The 20,827-nt window shown below is 35.9% G+C and overlaps 1 protein-coding gene and 1 long non-coding RNA gene across 2 annotated transcripts in view; both read left to right on the top strand.

Moving 5' to 3' along the window:
* LOC137185400 (myb-like protein U) overlaps nt 1-16,051 on the top strand; it is a 100,982-nt gene extending 84,931 nt beyond the window's left edge. Inside the window, exon 4 of the mRNA XM_067593727.1 lies at nt 15,571-16,051. Within this exon, the coding sequence (XP_067449828.1) occupies nt 15,571-15,878 (308 nt within the window). The 3' untranslated portion in view covers nt 15,879-16,051. The remainder of the gene's footprint in view (nt 1-15,570) is intronic.
* A 2,017-nt stretch (nt 16,052-18,068) lies between these two features.
* LOC137185399 (uncharacterized) lies at nt 18,069-19,899 on the top strand. The gene is made up of 3 exons (XR_010928851.1): nt 18,069-18,411; nt 18,497-18,537; nt 18,703-19,899. It is a non-coding gene; the product is annotated as an uncharacterized lncRNA (long non-coding RNA).
* Nucleotides 19,900-20,827: the final 928 nt, after the last annotated feature.

Below are 20,827 nucleotides of genomic sequence, written 5' to 3'. Positions count from 1 at the left end.
CTTTAACCAACACCTGCCAGACAATCAGAAAGATTTCTATGACTAAGTATATTGTCATGTGTGCAAGTACATGAATGTGTTTGCATGTATGAATATTAATGTTTTTATTACAATGTTGTTATAATGTCAATGTTCAACATCAATGTTTTATTGCTGAAAAGAGGAAACACACTCTCAAGACTTTCATAACTGTTTTGCTCAGGACAAAGACAACCTGTTACCAATTTTGTTCTAATGTCAGTAGTAAAGCTTGGTTGGTAATACTGCCGTTATCCAGTTGTTGCCTTCAGTTTAGAGTCCATTTATACATGCTGCTGGGTACTACAGTACAAGTCAAAAGTTTGGACACACCTACTCATTCAAGGGTTTTTCTTTATTTTACATCTTTTACAACTTTTACAAAATAGTCATTGAATTCATCAGCAACCTCTTTTCTGTTATTTATAGTTACATTTTGATTATTAACAAAAAAAAACTAATCTGCTTTCCCAATACTTTTTTGATTATGTTGTTGAGTGCTTGCTATAATACTCCTTTATGTTACATCTCATAATCTTTATTAATTTATCTTTACATCTCATTTACTTACATTTTCTTTAGTTCTACATTTTAGGAATTCCTTGTAGAGTGTATTTTTCTTCTTGCATGTATTCTGCAGCCCCTCAGTAATAATCTATGGTTTATCCACATATTTATGCTTCCCTCTGGATTTTTTTAATCGGCAATTTCCTCATAGAGTTCTGTTAATGTAGCCAGGAATGCATTGAGGGCTTTGTCTGATTCATCAACATCAACCTCTTTCCAGTCTTGTTTCATTAAGTCTTCCTTAAATGCATTGATGAATGCATCAATGTTTTACTGCTGAAAAGAGGAAACACACTCTCAAGACTTTCATAACTGTTTTGCTCAGGACAAAGACAACCTGTTACCAAATTTGTGATTTAGGTTGTAACAAAAGAAAAGAAAAAAAAGATAAACCACTTCCTCCTTCCTTTTTTAAACTTTAGATCAGATATCTTCCTTGAGTAATTTCATTGCAAGAAATTGGTAACACAATTCACAGTTGTCTTTCTCATCTGAAGCTGATAGGCTTTAGCAACCTGAGTTAGACAAATCAAATGGGAACCCTCTGCATTTTCAGTCTGATCAGTACAAAATCTACTCTGTGTTTCTCTTGATAGTTTTCCGTTCTAAGGTATGAAGGAGGGACAGAAACACAAGAGGGAATTTGGCACTTAAAAAGACTTAACTTTGGAAAATATCCACTTGATTTTTGTTGTGATTGTATCTTGAAATGGTTTGCATCAATCAAATCACAAGAATCTTGGCTTTCCAAAGATGTGTCGCATGAGTACTCACTTAAAGACAAGGAGTTGTGTTCTTACCATAGTTGTGTGTATTATATGCACAATATTATTATATGTGTATTATTAACATGATATCAATATTTCATTTTTTAAATACCACAGTTATATCAGTACCGGTAATACCGGTCAATACCGGTATATCGCGATACCCCTAATTGGGACATACATCCAGCCAAAGATGTCTACAGGCTGGTTAGAGTGTTTGATCCTAGGCAGGCTCCAGCCATGGAAAAGCAAATTGAAGTCTACACACTTGGTTTGGATCTTGTTGAATACTAGAGGGGCCTGAGTGTGAGATTCCGAGGGTTGCGGAGGTGGCAGTGCCCTACATCTACTCACCCAGTCAGCTCAGTCGACTGTTAGAGGAGTTTCAGCAAATACAAGACTCTACAAGCGAGAGGCACTCACTAAGCTGAACACAAAGAGGCTGACAATCATGTACTTCAACGGAGATGTCTGTGAAAGATGGAAGATTGCAACAACAGATTTTTACTGTTTTTTAATTTATAATGTGAAGCTTAGATGCGAAGTACTTTATTTTACAAAAGGACGGAATATTTTGTTTTATAACTTTATTGAAGCACTTTCTTTGATATTCATTAAATTTTGAATGTTTTCTCATTGAACTGTTAAAAATTGAAATTATTCACCCACCACATGATAAGACACTCTTTTTGATGACAAAATGTGTTTAAATCGTAAAACACAAAATTCAGAAAAATTAAAACGGAAAACACGGAATTTGCAAAAAAATAAAATGGAACCTGAAAGAAATTAAAATGGATTTCATATGGCCCTAATTTTCATTATATATTTTTATTTATATATCTATCTTTCGTGGTAGGACAACACCAAGGCAAATTTCTTGTATGTGTAAACCTACTTGGCAATAAACCTGTTTCTGATTCTGACTTAATAAACCGCAGCAACTCCCCTTCTACAGCACTGTGAACTACTTTGAATACTGTGTGTCTCTCATCCAGGTATCATCTTGCCTCTGGTTGTTTCTGTGACTGTGGTTGTTGTGCTGTTGGCTGTTTTTCTACCGCTCCTACACAAGTGGAAGAAAAGAGGAAGCTCTTATTGTGAGTTACCTTCCTATTCTCACTCTTTCAATAATTACAAATGAAGAAGAATGAAAACACCTTTGTTGTACTTTGTCTTCCACAGATTTGAATGGCAGGGCCCCCTTAACCAGCACAAACATGGAGGTGACTTTTTTCAACTCTTTGTTTTCCTTTTTTACTTTACATCAAGGTATCTGTGCTCTATATGTTTAGTTAACAGAAGAATATCTAGGCTGTTGAAATGGTTATGTATCTCATGTACATTATCATTCCTTGTCACCTTGGTAAATTGTACTGTTGTTTTTTCAGCCTGTTTATGAGAATTCTGCTCCAGTCTCCAAATTGGAAGACTATGAGAACGTCAATCCATCCTCTACCTACGAAACCCTCAATCCAATCACTATGGATGAACAGACGTACAACACACTCAATCGTGCCACACAGGAATAGTTGTGGTTTATTTTGAGGACATCTTCCTTCTGTGATCTAAAATATCTTGATCTATTATTTGCCTGTGCTCTGTACTGTTTTACATTTTTGTTAATACTTTTTCTGATTTACCCTGCATATTTTTTTAAATTTCTGTACTGTGTTCTCGTTGTTTCCGTTGATTGATTTGTATTAACTGGCACATGCACCATTGTTTTAATGCTATGTTCTATACCTACTGCAAATTCATATATTACACTGCTGTTTATGTTATGGTTCTATTTGCAGTCTGACTGTGTCCCTAGCTGCCGTTCTCCACCGGTCCTCCAGAGGCCCTCAGGCTTTTCTCCCTTTTTGTTTGGACTGGACTGAGTGGGAGAAAGCTGATTTGAGTTGTGTCTTTAAAAGACTATCTTGCATGATGATTATTTGGGTTGTCTATACTGGTTGGTCTGTCTTTGTTTTCATTCTTGTCTGAACTTTCACATCATAAACCTTGCGTCTTAGTCCCTCCCACATGAGATGAGATATATATATATATATATCTCATATATATATATATATATATATATATATATATATATATATATATGTGTGTGTATATATGTATGTCAAATCACATGGAAAGTTAAATCAAACATATCAAATTTGACAACTAAAATCAGATGCATCAGGTTCAAGCTTTCATTTATCCCATGTGCAATAAGTGCTCTTAACTCTAATACATTATAAACTGATTTTTGGTTCCTCATATTGATTTTCATAACTTCATTCTCCTTTGCTGTTTTCCTTTGTTTCAAACATGCATCCTTTATTCTAATATGTGACTATAGCAGCACCACTTTGAATGTATTCAGTTGTCTTATTGTTTCATTATTGTGTTTGTGTTTTGATGCTGCCTTGCTGCAAATATCCTTTTGTGGGGCAATAAAGATCTGAACTGAACAGCATATTCAATACTACAAATAAAACAAAAGTTATTCTTATTCTGCATCATTTGAAATACTAACATCTGCATAAATTGTACATCTTTGTCATTGTGAGCAGTATAACCTTGAGGAGATTACCACTGCAGGCTCTGCTTCGATGAAAATTAGTTAGTAGGAGAACAGCATACAACAGCAGTCACGGGTTATTATAACATTTCATAATCACACATCCTGATCATGTCTTCATATTAGGAAATAGACACTATTTGCTGCTATGTGCATGTAAATCGTTTCTTGTCAGTTTCTCTTTCTATGATCATTTACCCTTGGGGGACACCAAATATTACAAGCAAAGCATTTCACCTATTAGCCATGGAAATAAAAACAATATGGTATCTGGCTACAACATGTCTCCATACACCACTGATGATCACTTCTGAGTTTTGCTCTATAAATACAGCTTCTCTTTTTCTGTTGTAACACCACAATAAGGAAGCAACTAATTGTGAAAGAGGCACCTGATCTGTGTTTCATCTCTTTTTAGATCACGGCCCTGAACAAGTTTGCAGTAACAGCCTGGAAAATGCTGCTGAAGGAGACATTGGCACTGATGTTTGTCAGATACATGTGAAAAAAATAAAGAAATTTCAAACTAAAGTGGTTGTAACAGTTGTCAGTGTCTTTAAAAATCCTTTAAAATACTTTAAAATTACAAATCTTCAGTCATTTTAAAGTAAGAGAAGCAAAGTGAAAGTTCAGTGAATGTCAACAGCCTCGACCAATTTAGATTGAAAGCTGAGAAAATGCATCAGGCCATTAAAAGATGTCACTTTTGTGTAAAATGGTGTTCTGATTAAAAGGAAGTGACTTAAATCATATTTATTTCTTTAGCACCTCAATGCAGTTACAGTGTAACTGCACTTTCTCTGGAAGAAGAAAGTTCCTCTGTAAGGGGGAATGTAGAGATGAAGACGTTCTGGTTCAAACAGATGGCGACAGAGCTCAGAGGGGCAGATACAGCATCATATATAAAGAGGGAACTTTTCCAGTGTCTTCTTCAGTTCTGTTTGTGGGCATCACACAGCTGACCAAGTCGGACTCAGGACGGTACTGGTGCGTTTTGGAAAGACCTTTCTTTCCAGATTCATACAGGGAGTTTGAGATCAGAGTTACAGATGGTGAGTTTCTTTATAATCTGTGTACATTCTGTTCAGTCATCAGTTCACTGATAGCTGCTGTTGTTTTAAATATCTTATATTTAGTTTATATTTACCACAGCACACTTTAATTCCTGCAAATGTTTGCAAACGCCTAGTTATGACCAAATATGATGACCTAAATGGTTATTTCTACAGAAAAAATTAAGTTGAGCATGTTGCACATAATAATAATAATAATGATGATGATGATGATAATTATAAAAAATAATGATGATGACAACAACAACAACAACAATAATAATAATAATATAGTTGAATTAACTCAGTGTTGACAGTGTCAACAGAAACTGGATATTATAAGCTTCATAAAGGCAGGATTTGTTACAAGGTTGTTGTATTGGATTGTATAAAACACAGATCTTCATGATATTGTGTCCACCAAATAAACTGACTAAACTATGACAACACACTGCAACTAATTTGAATATTATTGCTCAACAATGATTTACTGACTGTGTTAATTTTTATATTTCAGTTGAATATCATTGTTGTTTTAATATAAATTGCTTGTGTGCAACAAGATGAGCAGCATCTCGCTCTTTTCATCACTATTAGTGCATGTATGTGATTGATTTTCATTGTGTTTTTTTGTCAATCACAGCTCCGGCCACTTTCCCTGAAAACCTGAAGCTGCCTGAGCAGCAGCAGAATGAGGAGATAACAGCTGCAGCTGCAGCTCACAGAATTAAAGGTTCAAACACCAAAATCAGTGGGATTCATCTTCTGGACAATATGAATGTCTGAACAAAATTTCATATCAATGTTTCCAATAGTTGAGATGTTTCAATCTGGACCAAAGTGGTGGACTGACAGACTGACATTTCCATCACCAGAGCCACGGCACTAGCTAAAAACTCAGCCATGAGACACTATATGTTTACTTTATTAACATTTAACCAAAACCACAATCGTTCACTGAACCAAAGTGTTTCTGTAGCCTAAACCTGCAACCACACTTGGATCTCAGAATTCAAATCCTGGTCTCCTGTGTCAAAGTCCTGCTTATATGATGATCATCCACGCCGACCACCTCCCTATGACTTGCACAGAGTATAACAGTGTAGCACTTCTTTTTTTTTCTTTTTACAAGGAAAAACATTGCCAGCGGATATAATCAAATTTTTCCATTAAAGCATATCAAAGGAAAACAAATGTGTAGTATATAAACATAAAGTCCAGGAGCCAGGGTTGTTTAATTTAATCAAACCAATGTCAGTAACATTTTTCTCATTTATTACTATTGAGTTCAAGTACCATAAGTTCCTATTTTTGACCCTGTATACTCACCTCTTCTCTCCTCCCTCTCTCTCTTTTTCCCCACTCTTGTTCAAAGTCTCTCATCCAGGTTACATCCTGCCTCTGGTTGTAAGTGTCACTATGGGTGTGCTATTTGCTTTTGTTGTCTTCTTGTTCCTGAACAAATGGAAGAAAAGGAAGGATGGTGAGTTATCCTACAGCCCAATATTAATAAATATTCAGTAGAACCAAAAACAGAAACATGATCATTGTACTTTGTGCTCCACAGGTTTGACCACCAGGGGGCAGTCTCACAACAGAAACATGAAGGTGAATCAGGACAAAATCTACTGTAACCTGTAATCTTTATTTTTTTAAGTCTTTAAATTTTAACTTTTACTTAAATGTATTTTGCATAAATATACTTTGAAGTAAAGTATTTTAGTTATATTTTTAAATTATGGTAAAACAACAGCATATACTATAATTGGCAGTGTTTTTTGTTGTTGTTGTTTTCTTTTCTTTTTTTTTGTTTTGTTTTACATATGTTATTCTTCTGAAATGACTGCAAACATGAACTGCAAATTGTTAAATTACACCACATCTTAGAATTGAAAACCTTCTTGATTGTGTTTTATGATACAATCATATTTTTCCAGCATTTTTCTGATTATTTTTAAAAACACATTTAGTTTTCTCTCATTTTAATTTTGCATTTTAAACTTCTTAGAAGCATATTCATTAATATTCTTATCATGTTCTTAAAATGTTCCCAATAGTACATATATTAAATATATTTGTATGATTTACTTTGTTTGTACTTTGAAAAGAACATTTTCTAATTTATATTTTATTTTCAAAAATAAACGTTTGCCATCGTGATTAAACCATTTACAGTATTCGTACTTCTTTCTTATAAGAATTTATATGACAACTGCATTAAATTTATGTTTTAACATTGTTATTGATTCATATTAAGAGTCTAGATTCAAAAAGAATATTTGCACTTATAAGTTAAGTCAAGTAAGTAGTCTGTAAGAGCAATTAACCCTTTCTGTCTCTCTACCTCTGTTAAACCTCCTGTGGTGGCTCTGTGTAGGCAAGAGATTTGCATTTTTCTTTTTATTTTTGTCTTGAGTAGGTCATCTTAGGTGGATTAATATAAATTTCTTCAAAGTATATTCATGAATATATGTTCCTAGCATATTCCCAGTAGTATATATTCATATGATGTACTTTATTTGCACTTTGAAATTAACATTATATAATTTATATTTTATTTACAACAAAAAATGAACTCCATCTTGATTAAACCATTTACAATATATGTACTTCTTTCTTACATATAATTTATTATATTGCATCTGCATTAAATTTGTTTAACATGTTATTGATGTGTATTAAGACAATCTAAATTTTAAAAAGTCTACTTGCACTTTTTAAAAATATATATGTTATTATAGTTATTTTAAAAAATGGTTTTCTTTTAGCTTACCTGAAATACTATTTGACATTATTTAATTTTACAAGTATACTATTAATTGGAACAATTGAGCAAAGCACAAATAATGGGTTTTTTATTTTGTACAAATATTTTAAAAATAATCTGTTTTCGAGAAGAAAAATTACCTTTTGTCAAATACCAGCGCAGGTCGGTTACATCACTTTCTCAGTCTCTCTCCTCTGCTCCGGTGTTATGTCTATCAGCAGGTCTCTCAGTGAGGGGAGTCTCATCCACCTGCTACATGACACACATTTCCTCATTCCTCATTTCCCCCAACTGTCAGAGTTGGGGGTGTTCCCCAGAAATAAAGCTGAGCTACTGACACAAGCGAAGTGCTCTCAAGGGACTCTCCAAAACCTGCTGTTCCCCTTCTCCTTTCCACAAAGTTAGATTGTAAAAAATAGGCAATACATGAAAAGTGCAAAACAAGAATCACCTTTGAAGCTCTTCTCTACACGTTAAACACTGTACTGTCTCTGTGTTATGGGTGTATAAATAAGTAGAGGTCTTTCTGCATGTTGGCAAAGCATTTGGTTTGAGCTCAGTAGTCAGCGCAGTCGTCTATGATCTGGGAGACATGGGTTTGAGACCTGCTATGGGGACCTCCTTCGTAAGATAAGTTTATTCATAAACACTTATGTTAACACTTTAATAATCTAAAATTAAAAGCATAAAAAAACAGTATTTTATGCCTATTTCCACTTTTACAACTGTCATTCGGGACTTCATCCAACTTTGTTTGTTTACATCTATTAAAGTAACATACTCAACAGTGAGTTTATGAATTTTTTGATGGAGAAGAGGGGAAGTATAGTTTATTCCTAACAATCAGATTTCTACACCACATGATAATAATGAAGGATAAAATAAAAAAGTTTGTCTATCAACATTAAAATCTTTTAACTCTCTAAGTAGATACAGTCTGTGTGGCTTTCTTAACAATGTAGTCATTATTCTCTGTGAAGTTAAGGTGGCCATTGATCATAGTTCTAAGATATTTAAAACTATTGATCATTTCTACAGGGGATGAGTGATTGTCAAAGGTGGCAGTTTAACAGGAGTGTCTTGTATATTACTGGATAAGAAAACCTCAAACTGCTCCCATGACAGTCTTACATTGGTGTGTAACGCTTCATAAACTCAACAAGTAATGGAGTCAGTTGAGAGGCATTGCATTGCATTGTTCTTAACTATCCAACAGAGGGCGCTAAGGAATAAAAACAGAAAAAACAAGTAGATTTTGGTGTAGATGCAAATTATGTAAAGGTGTATGAGTAAAAGTTGATTTTGTTTTTTGAGGTTTAACATCAAAGTTTTCTAAGACCAAGCTGTGTTCAGTGATACTGTGTTTCATGAGGAGATTAAAGGTTGCCTTACAAACTGAAGGTGTGGAGTGAAAGATGTGGCTAGTCAGCTGGTTTCAATAACAATATCATCAGCCAGAATCCTGTTAGGAAATCCAGAGCCAAGTGTTATGGTCCAATGGAAATAATTGATTATGGATGAGCCTTTGTTTATTGAATTAATGTTACTTTCCCTTTTCTTTTCTAATATTTTGTTGTTGTTGATACTTAATATTTTCCTTTATATGTATGATTATGTATTCCTTTCACTTTGCATTATTTGTAATTTATAATCAGCGTTCAGTGTGCACCCAGACATAAGGGCTCTATGGTGTGGTTCACACACACTGTGATGTTGTTCTATACAGTGTATATGTTGCAGTAGGAAATGTTCGGTTTGCATTAGCAGTAAATGTATATAGCTCTGATATGGCTGCAGGAGAGTGAAGAGAAAAAGAAACCTTGTAACTCTGGTTTTGAAAGATGCTATTGAAGTCAAGTTTACTTATTTACTTACTTACAATACATCTGCATATCACCACATCAGTACTTACTGAGACACTGTTACAGCAAAGTTAAAGAGTGTGTTCTCTCAACAAGTGGTGAGGGGACTGATTGTTGCAGCACACAGAGCAAAAAAAGTTAATTCCCACGAGAACATTTTTATCAAGTGACTGTATTCAGGAAGCTGTGGCTGTGACTTGCGTCTGCTCATATTTCCTAATCATTACAATTCCTCTCTATAATGACTATGAGTGTGTGTGTGTGTGTGTGTGTGTGTGTGTGTGTGTGCGTGTGTGTGTGTGTGTGTGTGTGCAAGTATGTGTATGTCTATGCATATGTCTATACATTTGCGTACAAGTAATTTTACTTCTATTTGACTAAAATGTATTTGAAATAACTGTACTTTTCACTTGAGTACTTCCACTTTCTCCACCCTGTTGGTCTGTGGGAAAACCATGAGACTCCCAGGAACCACCAGCAACAAAGAATTACAGCCCTTTAAATATGTATTTAATTTTTTGGGACATTATGGCTTCTAGGAGGGTTAACAGTGACTAAATTAATCAACCTAAGATGACCTACTCAAAACAAAAATAAACAAAAGTGCAAATCTCTTGCCTATAAACTAAAGAAGTTGTGATATGTAGCACAAAAAGCCAATGAAGCACTGACAACAGAACCACGTTCCAGCACATGCTTATACAGAACTACTCTCCAGAGACTGAAAATGTGATCGCCGTCTTTGGAGCCATTTCGAAACAAACTGCTGAGACCATAATCTTAATGGAGAAAGAACATGTCACCCAGTGCAGCAGTGTGTCTCATTGTGGTGTTTTTTATAGTTTTTTGACAACAACAGAAGTCTTCAGCAGCAGTTCATTATTGGTTTGACTCTTCACATGGGATTTGTTGTTCGGATTTGTAATTTTTGGAATGACTGAGTTGCTCTACTTGTTGGTTCATTTTTGTTGGTTGTTCGCTGAACAATGTGATGCATCTCCTGCTCTCTCATTTGTTTTTCTCACTTGTTTTCACCAAAATAAACTGTTACTTACTACATACAAACAAGCAGCAAGCCACATAAATTACATTTTTGGGAAGCCCACCCCTAACCTCTTAATAGTGCGGCCTATGCACTACCTCAACAAGCCCTTTACCACTTAACATTGCTGCACTTATATGAACCAAAGAAGCAGCAGAGCCTGGAGACGCCCCCGCAGTCCGTGCAGCTAAGACCCACCACTTCACACTTGTCATTGAACTTACACAGTTAAAATAGGACATTTAATTTCCTGACACAACAAAAAGTCACCATTTTGCATTTACTGTTTACGAGAAAGAAGGAAGTTTTATCGCAAAACAAAATTATCAGTATATTGAGTATGTAACATTTATGTAGAGCTCAGTTCTGAAAATGAGAGCATCAGTTGGTGAGAGAGCAGGAAACCATGTTGAAATGAAAACTTGCATCTTCATAGAGTAATGCGGAACTTAAAGTGCGGAACTATACAAGACTGTATATGCTGTAAATTAGACAGAAGTTATTGAAGTCATAGTGGCAGTTTCCCCGTCGTTTAAAGATTTTTTCTTCATCAGAAACAAGTTCAGAATGAATATCCACCCTGTTCTGCTCTTCTGCTTCTTATCAGGTGAGGACTGATTACTCAACTGTCTCTTTAATGTTGCAGCACACACTGCTTTTTACACATTTTCTTGCTTACATTTGTTTTGCATACCGAAGTGAGTACCCCTTCCTGTTACAGTTCCTTAATAACTAAGTATATGGTAAATATACAGTATATTGTTGGGTAATTACCACTGGTAAATAAGTAGGTAAATACGGAGAAACTACAGCTGAAATAATAAGAAAAACTTCCACTATTACCCATCAACTCAACTAAGTGCTGTGTTGTTGTGACCGGTTTAGGTTCGTAATAACTCTGATAAAATTGTGTACTTTTTTGGAAAGTAGGAAACCAATTCTTAGAAACACCTCCTCTATCAACCATCAATTCAAAATACAATTGTAGTTATCCAAGATTTATGTTGTTAAAAGCCCAAGTTTAATTATGCACTATCTAGAAATTGAGATAGTACTTTCCAGTAAATTACTTTTTCTTTTACAGTTATTGTTCATGGCTTCATCCATTTATAAAGAGTTTATTAAAGCTGATTTATGGGGAGTCGTTCAACACTTGATAAGTGTCACTCAACAGAAATTAAAGAGTTGTGTAACATTTTCAATTTATGCTTCGGCGAAAGGTTTCAGTCGTCTCCACGATAACCAGACGCTATCCTCCAGCCGGCTTGTTTTAGATTATATCATCCTTACCAGGACTAATTAAACAAGGATGTTACAAGTTATCAAGTTACAGACCAAAATGTCAATAAGGAAGTTCAGTGAAAACTACAATATCCATGGTGACGTTAGTAACACTACCCAATCACATTAGGCAACAAAATAGAACGGTAGCTGCAACATAACAAAATACTCCAGATGTGCAACATGAAAGGAAAGTGTTGTGCAACACTTTTTTCTGTCAAAAATGTGTCATTTCTGTCAAGTGACACATATCAAAAATGTTGAGAGACCTACCATAAATCAGCCTTTAGATTTATCTTAGAAACTATGAAATTGTTTTTATATAAGCTGAAAAATTACATCAATACTTATCTGGTAACAACCTCCACAGGAACAGTTTCCTCTAGTGTCATAGTACATCTTCTTAAATACTAGGTACGTTCTTTCAGATGTTTTTACGATTTACTCAGTAAGTGAGCTGAAACTATAATGTAAAAGGAAGCCTTGTTTGTTTCAATGGTATGACCATGTTCTTACCATATCCTTTGTAACTGTTTATTCCCTTTTCCATGCAATACACAAACATTTACCATGTGTACTAAGTGTTACTAAGTAAGACATTACAATTTACAGAGTAAGTAAACTGAAACTTTACTGTAAAAGAAAGCAATGTTTAATCCGATGGTACCACAGAGTCCTTATCACATCCTGGCAGAGAATATTACACACAGTATTACACTGCCATACTGTCAAAATGTTTGTGTATCACCAACCTTATATTCAATGAATGAATATGTCTTCATAGTAAGTTTACCTGTTGTAGCAGTGGGGGCTTTAACTCATGACACACAAAAGATGCATGAGTGACGTACCTGCAAATTCCCTCCAGAAGTTTGACAGCTTTTGTGCTGATAAGATGTGTTGTGATGCTCTCTCTCCCTTGGTTAAGATATTTATTGAAAAGTCATTTATTCTGGACAGCTATTCAAAAGCCGTTTTCTTTGATATGCATGGGTTTTGATGGTATAGTTGCACATCAGCCACCACAGTGGACTCTAGTGTGTCATCCCATGTTTAAATAAAATGAAGTTCAAATATTTTTTTCATGCCTAAAGGGGAATAAAAACACAGTCAGGAAAAAATCCTGACTGAGGTTATCATAGTTCATGCATGAAAGGGTTAAATGTCCTTTTATTGTATTTAAATGTCTTTTGATGATGTGCTTCTTTTGCACTTTATCTCAGTGCTTTTCATGTTTTTTGTAAAGCACCTTGAATTGCCTTGTTGCTGAAATTTGCTATATAAATAAACTTGCCTTGCCTTAAACTGCATGTCTGCCACTGTGTGTGTTTGTGTGTGTGTGTGTGTGTGTGTGTGTGTGTGTGTGTGTGTGTGTGTGTGTGTGTGTGTGTGTGTGTGTGCGTGCGTGTGCGTGCGTGTGTGTGTTAGAAAGCATTACTTTCTTGACAGTTCTCCTGTTTCAGCATACTTATTCAATAAAATTCATGTTCATGTTTTAGTTAGTAATTCAATGGTAAAAGTTTATCTATATTGCATGAGAAAGGAAACCATCCATTTTGATGAAAGGATGTGGTAAGGACTCTGTAATACCATGGTATTCAAACATTGGTTTCTTTTAAAATACAGTTTCAGTTCACTTACTCTGTAAATTGTAATGTCTTATTCTAACATTGCAGATCATACAATGTTAAAGGTTTGTAGTTATTGCATGGAAAAGGGAATAACCTAGCCTTGCATTGCCAGACCAATTTGCAAATGCGAATCATTCTGGAACTTGTCAGTTCATTTTTTATTTACATGGAGCTTTATCAACAAGCACAGACCAAAATGCCTCTGGTCACAATTAGATAGACCTACAACCAATCAGAGCGATGAAACGTGTGACGTAGCGCTGAGTGATGGAAACATGTAAACAGACTACTTACCAAATTCTGTTGGTACAGCAAACACATATTTCTTATCAACAAAAGCTTTGAGTGCAGTTGTTTGTTCTTTTTTTTTTTAGAGAAAATACCGTCCACTTCGTTTAATACTGTTGCAATAGTGGATTCAACAGACCATTCCACATCAGCAGCAGCCATCTATGTTTACAAAAATGCTTTAACGGCGCTCCTCTGTAGTCATCATATAGAACCTGACCCATATTAGATAAACAGTGTGATTAATGAGGACAAAGGAAACTATGTAATTTAAAAACATTCAAAATGAATCACATTAAATCATTGGAAAAATGTGAGACTTTATGCTGCATCTATTGAGTCCTTCCTGACAGAGACTAAATCAAGTCCAATCACAGACTGGTTGAACTGGGCAACTCCCAGCATGACTCTGTGGATCAGTGTAAATGTGAAATATTGAGTATTGATTTTTTTTTTTTCAACAGCACTGCAGGATGGAAACATTGGTCTCATCAATGCAGAAATCCACAGTTTTACAGGAACTGAAGGACAAAGTATCACAGTTGAATGTCCCTTTAACCGCACTGCAGAAAGGAAGTACTTCTGTAAGAACGAATGTACGAAGAAAGACATTCTTGTTGAAATGTATAATGTCAGAGCTCAAAGAGACAGATACATCATGGAATATAAAGAAACACCTGAAGGAAGTCGTCTGGATGTGACCATCACACAGCTGACCAAATCTGACTCCGGACGTTACGGGTGTGGTTTGGAGATACGTCTCTCAATAGATCCATACTGGGAGTTTAATATCAGCGTCACAGATGGTGAGTTTCTACTGAAAGTCATGAAAATGTTTCTTCATGTTTCTGGAGATTAGAGGAAATTTTCACATTTTTCTGACTGCAACTGATATTTTAATAACCTGGGGTTTAATTTATAACTGTTGCATACACACAAAATGGGGCTTGAAAGAGACGTACGCCACTTCCCACGAAAAAGTTGTGATTTATAAAAATACAAACTTGATGGGAGAATGTGTGCACCTGTATGTAAACTCTGACCCATGCGTATGAACATTTTGGAGACAGGGGAAACTGGCAATGCAGATGATGAGGTGGGGAATGGAAGCCAGATTGTATAATGATTTCTCTCACATTTCATTTCACTTCATATCACATGTTAATGATAGATCCACTTTATCATAAACATTCAAACCAGCAGTGTTATTTGTGTTTGTGCTAGTGAACCAAAACTATTCCATAAGCACCTTTCAATTTTAAAAGATATAATTGAACTCAAATCTCAAATGAAATTCCAATCAATATTTCATCAACGCTGTCTCACCGACACATTCCCCAACCCCAGAGCAAAGAGGAGAGGGCTGGACTGTCTGCTAGGCCTACTTACACTTGCGGTCAGTTGTGGAGCAGCACAGTGCTGCTGAAATGCCAGGATAATGCCAGGATGTGGCAGGATCCTGGAAAGTCTGGGTTGCCTCTCCCCAATGTTAAGCGTGAATATAAATGTTTTATAAATGAGGCCCCAGATATTTGGTTTAACAAATCACTGGGAAGATTGATACAGTAAGTGTCCATTTACTGCATCAGTGTTTTTAGGAATAAAAGTTATAAACTGACCATTTAATTACATTTTTTTAAGCAGTTGATCAACTAAAGGAGGATTTTATTCCTCTCATCAGGATTTATTTTCTATCACTGTGTTCTTGTTTCTTTTTTGTTGTTCACAGCTCCATCCACTTCAAAACCAAACTTGACTCTCAGACCTTCTTTAACATCAGTCCAATCAGCTTCCACACCAGCAACAACACAGAGTTTCAGAAGAAGCTCCACAACTTCATTTTCTGCTGAAACCACCAACCAGTCTGAAGAGCAGCAACCTGAGATATCAGCTGGAAGGCCAGGTACATTTACCTTTGGAACTTTACTTTTAAAGATAACCTCACAGAGACAGAGGACTCTCCTAGATGAGTTACAGATGATTTTTTCCAGCAGTACACACGTTGTGTGCAAAAATAAAACCCTCCAAAGCTGCTAAACCAGCCTAGTATGTCTAGGCCAGTGTGATGGTCAGTGTGTAAATCTGTCTCTTGTCCCCCTGCACGTACCACATTGCCAAGCCTCCGCTTCACTCTCTACATCACATTTTTAAATATTCTGGCTTGAAGCAGCCAGACAGAAGTCGAGGGTGTACATACTCTTTAACCAACACCTGCCAGCCTATCAGACTGTGACTAAGTATGTCATATGTTCAAGTACATGAATTTGTTTGTCTGCATGTATGAAGGTTTATTTATTTTTCATTACAATGTTGTTCTAATGTCAGTAGTAAAGCTTTGTTGGTAATACTGCCGTTATCCAGTTGTTGCCTTCAGTTTAGAGTCCATTTATACATGCTGCTGGGTACTACAGTACAAGTCAAAAGTTTGGACACACCAACTCATTCAAGGGTTTTTCTTTATTTTACATCTTTTACAACTTTTACAAAATAGTCATTGAATTCATCAGCAACCTCTTTTCTGTTATTTATATTACATTTTGATTATTAACAAAAAAACTAATCTGCTTTCCCAATACTTTTTTGATTATGTTGTTGAGCGCTTTCCATGTTCCCTGAATATTACTTTTATTTTCCTTCAACAACTTGCTATAATACTCCTTTTTGTTACATCTCATAATGTTTATTGATTTATCTTTACATCTCATTTACTTACATTTTCTTTAGTTCTACATTTTAGGAATTCCTTGTAGAGTGTATTTTTCTTCTTGCATGTATTCTGCAGCCCCTCAGTAATCTATGGTTTATCCACATATTTATGCTTCCCTCTGGATTTTTTGAATTGGAAAATTTCCTCATAGAGTTCTGTTAATGTAGCCAGGAATGCATTGAGGGCTTTGTCTGGTTCATCAACATCAACCTCTTTCCAGTCTTGTTTCATTAAGTCTTCCTTAAATGCATTGATGAATGCATCAATGTTTTACTGCTGAAAAGAGGAAACACACTCTCAAGACTTTCATAACTGTTTTGCTCAGGACAAAGACAACCTGTTACCAAATTTGCGATTTAGGTTGCAACAAAAGAAAAGAAAAAAAAGATAAACCACTTCCTCCTTTTTTAAACTTTAGATCAGATATCTTCCTTGAGTAATTTCATTGCAAGAAATTGGTAACACAATTCACAGTTGTCTTTCTCATCTGAAGCTGATAGGCTTTAGCGACCTGAGTTAGACAAATCAAATGGGAACTCTCTGCATTTTCAGTCTGATCAGTACAAAATCTACTCTGTGTTTCTCTTGATGGTTTTCCGTGCTAAGGTATGAAGGAGGGACAGAAACACAAGAGGGAATTTGGCACTTAAAAAGACTGAACTTTGGAAAATATCCACTTGATTTTTGTTGTGATTGTATCTTGAAATGGTTTGCATCAATCAAATCACAAGAATCTTGGCTTTCCAAAGATGTGTCGCATGAGTACTCACTTAAAGACAAGGAGTTGTGTTCTTACCATAGTTGTGTGGATTATATGCACAATATTATTATATGTGTATTATTAACATGATATCAATATTTCGTTTTTTAAATACCACAGTTATATCAGTACCGGTAATACCGGTCAATACCGGTATATCGCGATACCCCTAATTGGGACATACATCCAGCCAAAGATGTCTACAGGCTGGTTAGAGTGTTTGATCCTAGGCAGGCTCCAGCCATGGAAAAGCAAATTGAAGTCTACACACTTGGTTTGGATCTTGTTGAATACTAGAGGGGCCTGAGTGTGAGATTCCGAGGGTTGCGGGGGTGGCAGTGCCTTACATCTACTCACCCAGTCAGCTCAGTCGACTGTTAGAGGAGTTTCAGCAAATACAAGACTCTACAAGCGAGAGGCACTCACTAAGCTGAACACAAAGAGGCTGACAATCATGTACTTCAATGGAGATGTCTGTGAAAGATGGAAGATTGCAACAACAGACTTTTACTGTTTTTTAATTTATAATGTGAAGCTTAGATGCAAAGTACTTTATTTTACAAAAGGACGGAATATTTTGTTTTATAACTTTATTGAAGCACTTTCTTTGATATTCATTAAATTTTGAATGTTTTCTCATTGAACTGTTAAAAATTGAAAGTATTCACCCACCACATGATAAGACACTCTTTTTGATGACAAAATGTGTTTAAATCGTAAAACACAAAATTCAGAAAAATTAAAACGGAAAACACGGAATTTGCAAAAAAATAAAATGGAACCTGAAAGAAATTAAAATGGATTTCATATGGCCCTAATTTTCATTATACATTTTTATTTAAATATCTATCTTTCGTGGTAGGACAACACCAAGGCAAATTCCTTGTATGTGTAAACCTACTTGGCAATAAACCTGTTTCTGATTCTGACTTAATAAACCGCAGCAACTCCCCTTCTACAGCAGTGTGAACTACTTTGAACACTGTGTGTCTCTCATCCAGGTATCCTCTTTCCTCTGATTGTTTCTGTGACTGTGGTTGTTGTGCTGTTGGCTGTTTTTCTACCGCTCCTACACAAGTGGAAGAAAAGAGGAAGCTCTAATAGTGAGTTACCTTCCTATTCTCACTCTTTCAATAATTACAAATGAAGAAGATTGAAAACACCTTTGTTGTACTTTGTCTTCCACAGATGTGAACAGCAGGGCCCCCTTAACCAGCACAAACATGGAGGTGACTTTTTTCAACTCTTTGTTTTCATTTTTTACTTTACATCAAGGTATCTGTGCTCTAAATGTTTAGTTAACAGAAGAATATCTAGGCTGTTAAAATGGTTACGTATCTCATGTACATTATCATTCCTTGTCACCTTGGTAAATTGTACTGTTGTTTTTTCAGCCTGTCTATGAGAATTCTGCTCCAGTCTCCACATTGGAAGACTACGAGAACGTCAATCCATCCTCCACCTACGAGACCCTTAATCCAATCACTATGGATGACCAGACGTACAGCACACTCAATCGTGCCACACAGGAATAGTTGTGGTTTATTTTGAGGACATCTTCCTTCTGTGATCTAAAATATCTCAATCTATTATTTGCCTGTTCTCTGTACTGTTTTACATTTTTGTTAATACTTTTTCTGATTTACGCTGCATTTTTTTTTTTAAATTTCTGTACTGTGTTCTTGTTGTTTCCGTTGATTGATTTGTATTAACTGGCACATGCACCATTGTTTTAATGCTATGTTCTATACCTACTGCAAATTCATATATTAAACTGCTGTTAATGTTATGGTTCTTTTTGCAGTCTGACTGTGTCCCTAGCTGCCGTTCTCCACCGGTCCTCCAGAGGCCCTCAGACTTTTCTCCCTTTTTGTTTGGACTGGACTGAGTGGGAGAAAGCTGATTTGAGTTGGGTCTTTAAAAGACTATCTTGCATGGTGATTATTTGGGTTGCCTACATTGGTTGGTCTGTCTTCGTTTTTACTCTGGTCTGAACTTTCACAGCATAAACTCTTTCTCAGTGATTAAGAGGATTGTGTGTGTTTTGAATGTGCTCTGGGTTACAAATTGTTTGTGATAACTGCCTTTGCCATTTATGTTTCTTTGTGTAGTGCTTGAGTTTGATATTGTTTTTTTTCCCTCTGAGTCCAGGGTTTTCTTTAGTTTTATCTCTGCCTTGCTTTGGTTTTATTCTTGTCTTGTCGGTAACCTCTTGTGTTCCTCATGTGTTCCTGTAGCCCTGCCCGGCCTGCTTTATCCTGCTCACCTGTCCTGTGTTAGCCTCATCAGCGTTGTCTTGTGTTTTGCCTGCCACACCCTTGTTATTCTGGTCCCTGCTTACCTCAGCTGTGCCCTGTTTTGTGATTAGTCCCCTGTATATATATTAGGGATGTGCAGAGGGCCCAGTATTTGTATTTGTATCTGTATCTATTGAGGCAGCAAAATTATTTGTATTTGAATAAAAGTGGAGAGAGGCTTAAAAATCATGTTTTTGTTTTTATTACGCTTTTAATTTTAGAAAATTAAATTGTTACAATAAGTGTTAATGAATAAACTACCTTATGAAGAAGGTCCCCACACCAGGTCTCGAACTGGAGTCTCCCAGATCATAGACAACTGATCTGACTCCTGAGTTAAAACACTCATTACCACACATTAGGTGCATTAGCACCACCTTCTGCTCCGGACTGTGGACCTGTCTGTGAATAAACTCAAAGAAAACTCCAAGAAAGCTCCACCCACTTGGCAGGTTCATTACATTTTTAATCCTTTAATACTGTTTTTAATACCTTTTAATACTCCACACTTCACCTTCTGGATCTCTGCCTGGCTCAGCTCTGAACTAGTCCCTGGACCTCACCTGGCTAAACTTCTAAATTTACAGTCCTGAAAATAAATACAGTTTTACTTTAATCCTTTCTCCAGCCCAGCCCATCTGTGTTCGCATGTTATGTCATCCTCAGTGTAAAAAGACTGTTCTGTTCAAAAGGAAGTGACTGAAATCATGTTTATTTCTTTAGCACTTCAGTGCAGTTAGTTTCAAAGAGGCTTACAGCAATATCATGATGCTATTGATGTTCAAACAAGTTCACACACTTCTAACCTTCAAATTCATCATCATCATCATCATGTTGTGGGTGTAGATAAAGCTATACACTGTCCAAACCACAGAGGGGGAGGGATACATTAAATTGGGCATCTTCAGCTTCCCGATTGATCAGACAGACAGAGGCAGTTCTCTGACAGTTTAATGGTTTTTCTCCATCAGAATCAAATCCAGTATGAATATCCACCATGCTTTCGTCTTCTGCTTCTTATCAGGTGCGGACTAATTACTGCACTGTCACAAATCTTTGAAGTGTTGATCCTGACTGTTCTGTTGCTTCTTGTTTAAATATCTGATTGTTTTCTGATGTTCTGTGTCACTATGCTGCAGGGGGAAAAACAAGGAAAAAAAGAAACATGATCATTGTAGTTTGTGCTTCACAGATTTGAACATAGGGGGGCAGTCTTACAACA

This window comes from Thunnus thynnus, chromosome 6 (genome assembly GCF_963924715.1).
Source record: "Thunnus thynnus chromosome 6, fThuThy2.1, whole genome shotgun sequence".
Taxonomy (NCBI): Eukaryota; Metazoa; Chordata; class Actinopteri; order Scombriformes; family Scombridae; genus Thunnus; species Thunnus thynnus.
The sequence above is the reverse complement of the archived record's forward strand: the minus strand, read 5'-3'. Positions and strand labels throughout refer to the sequence as shown.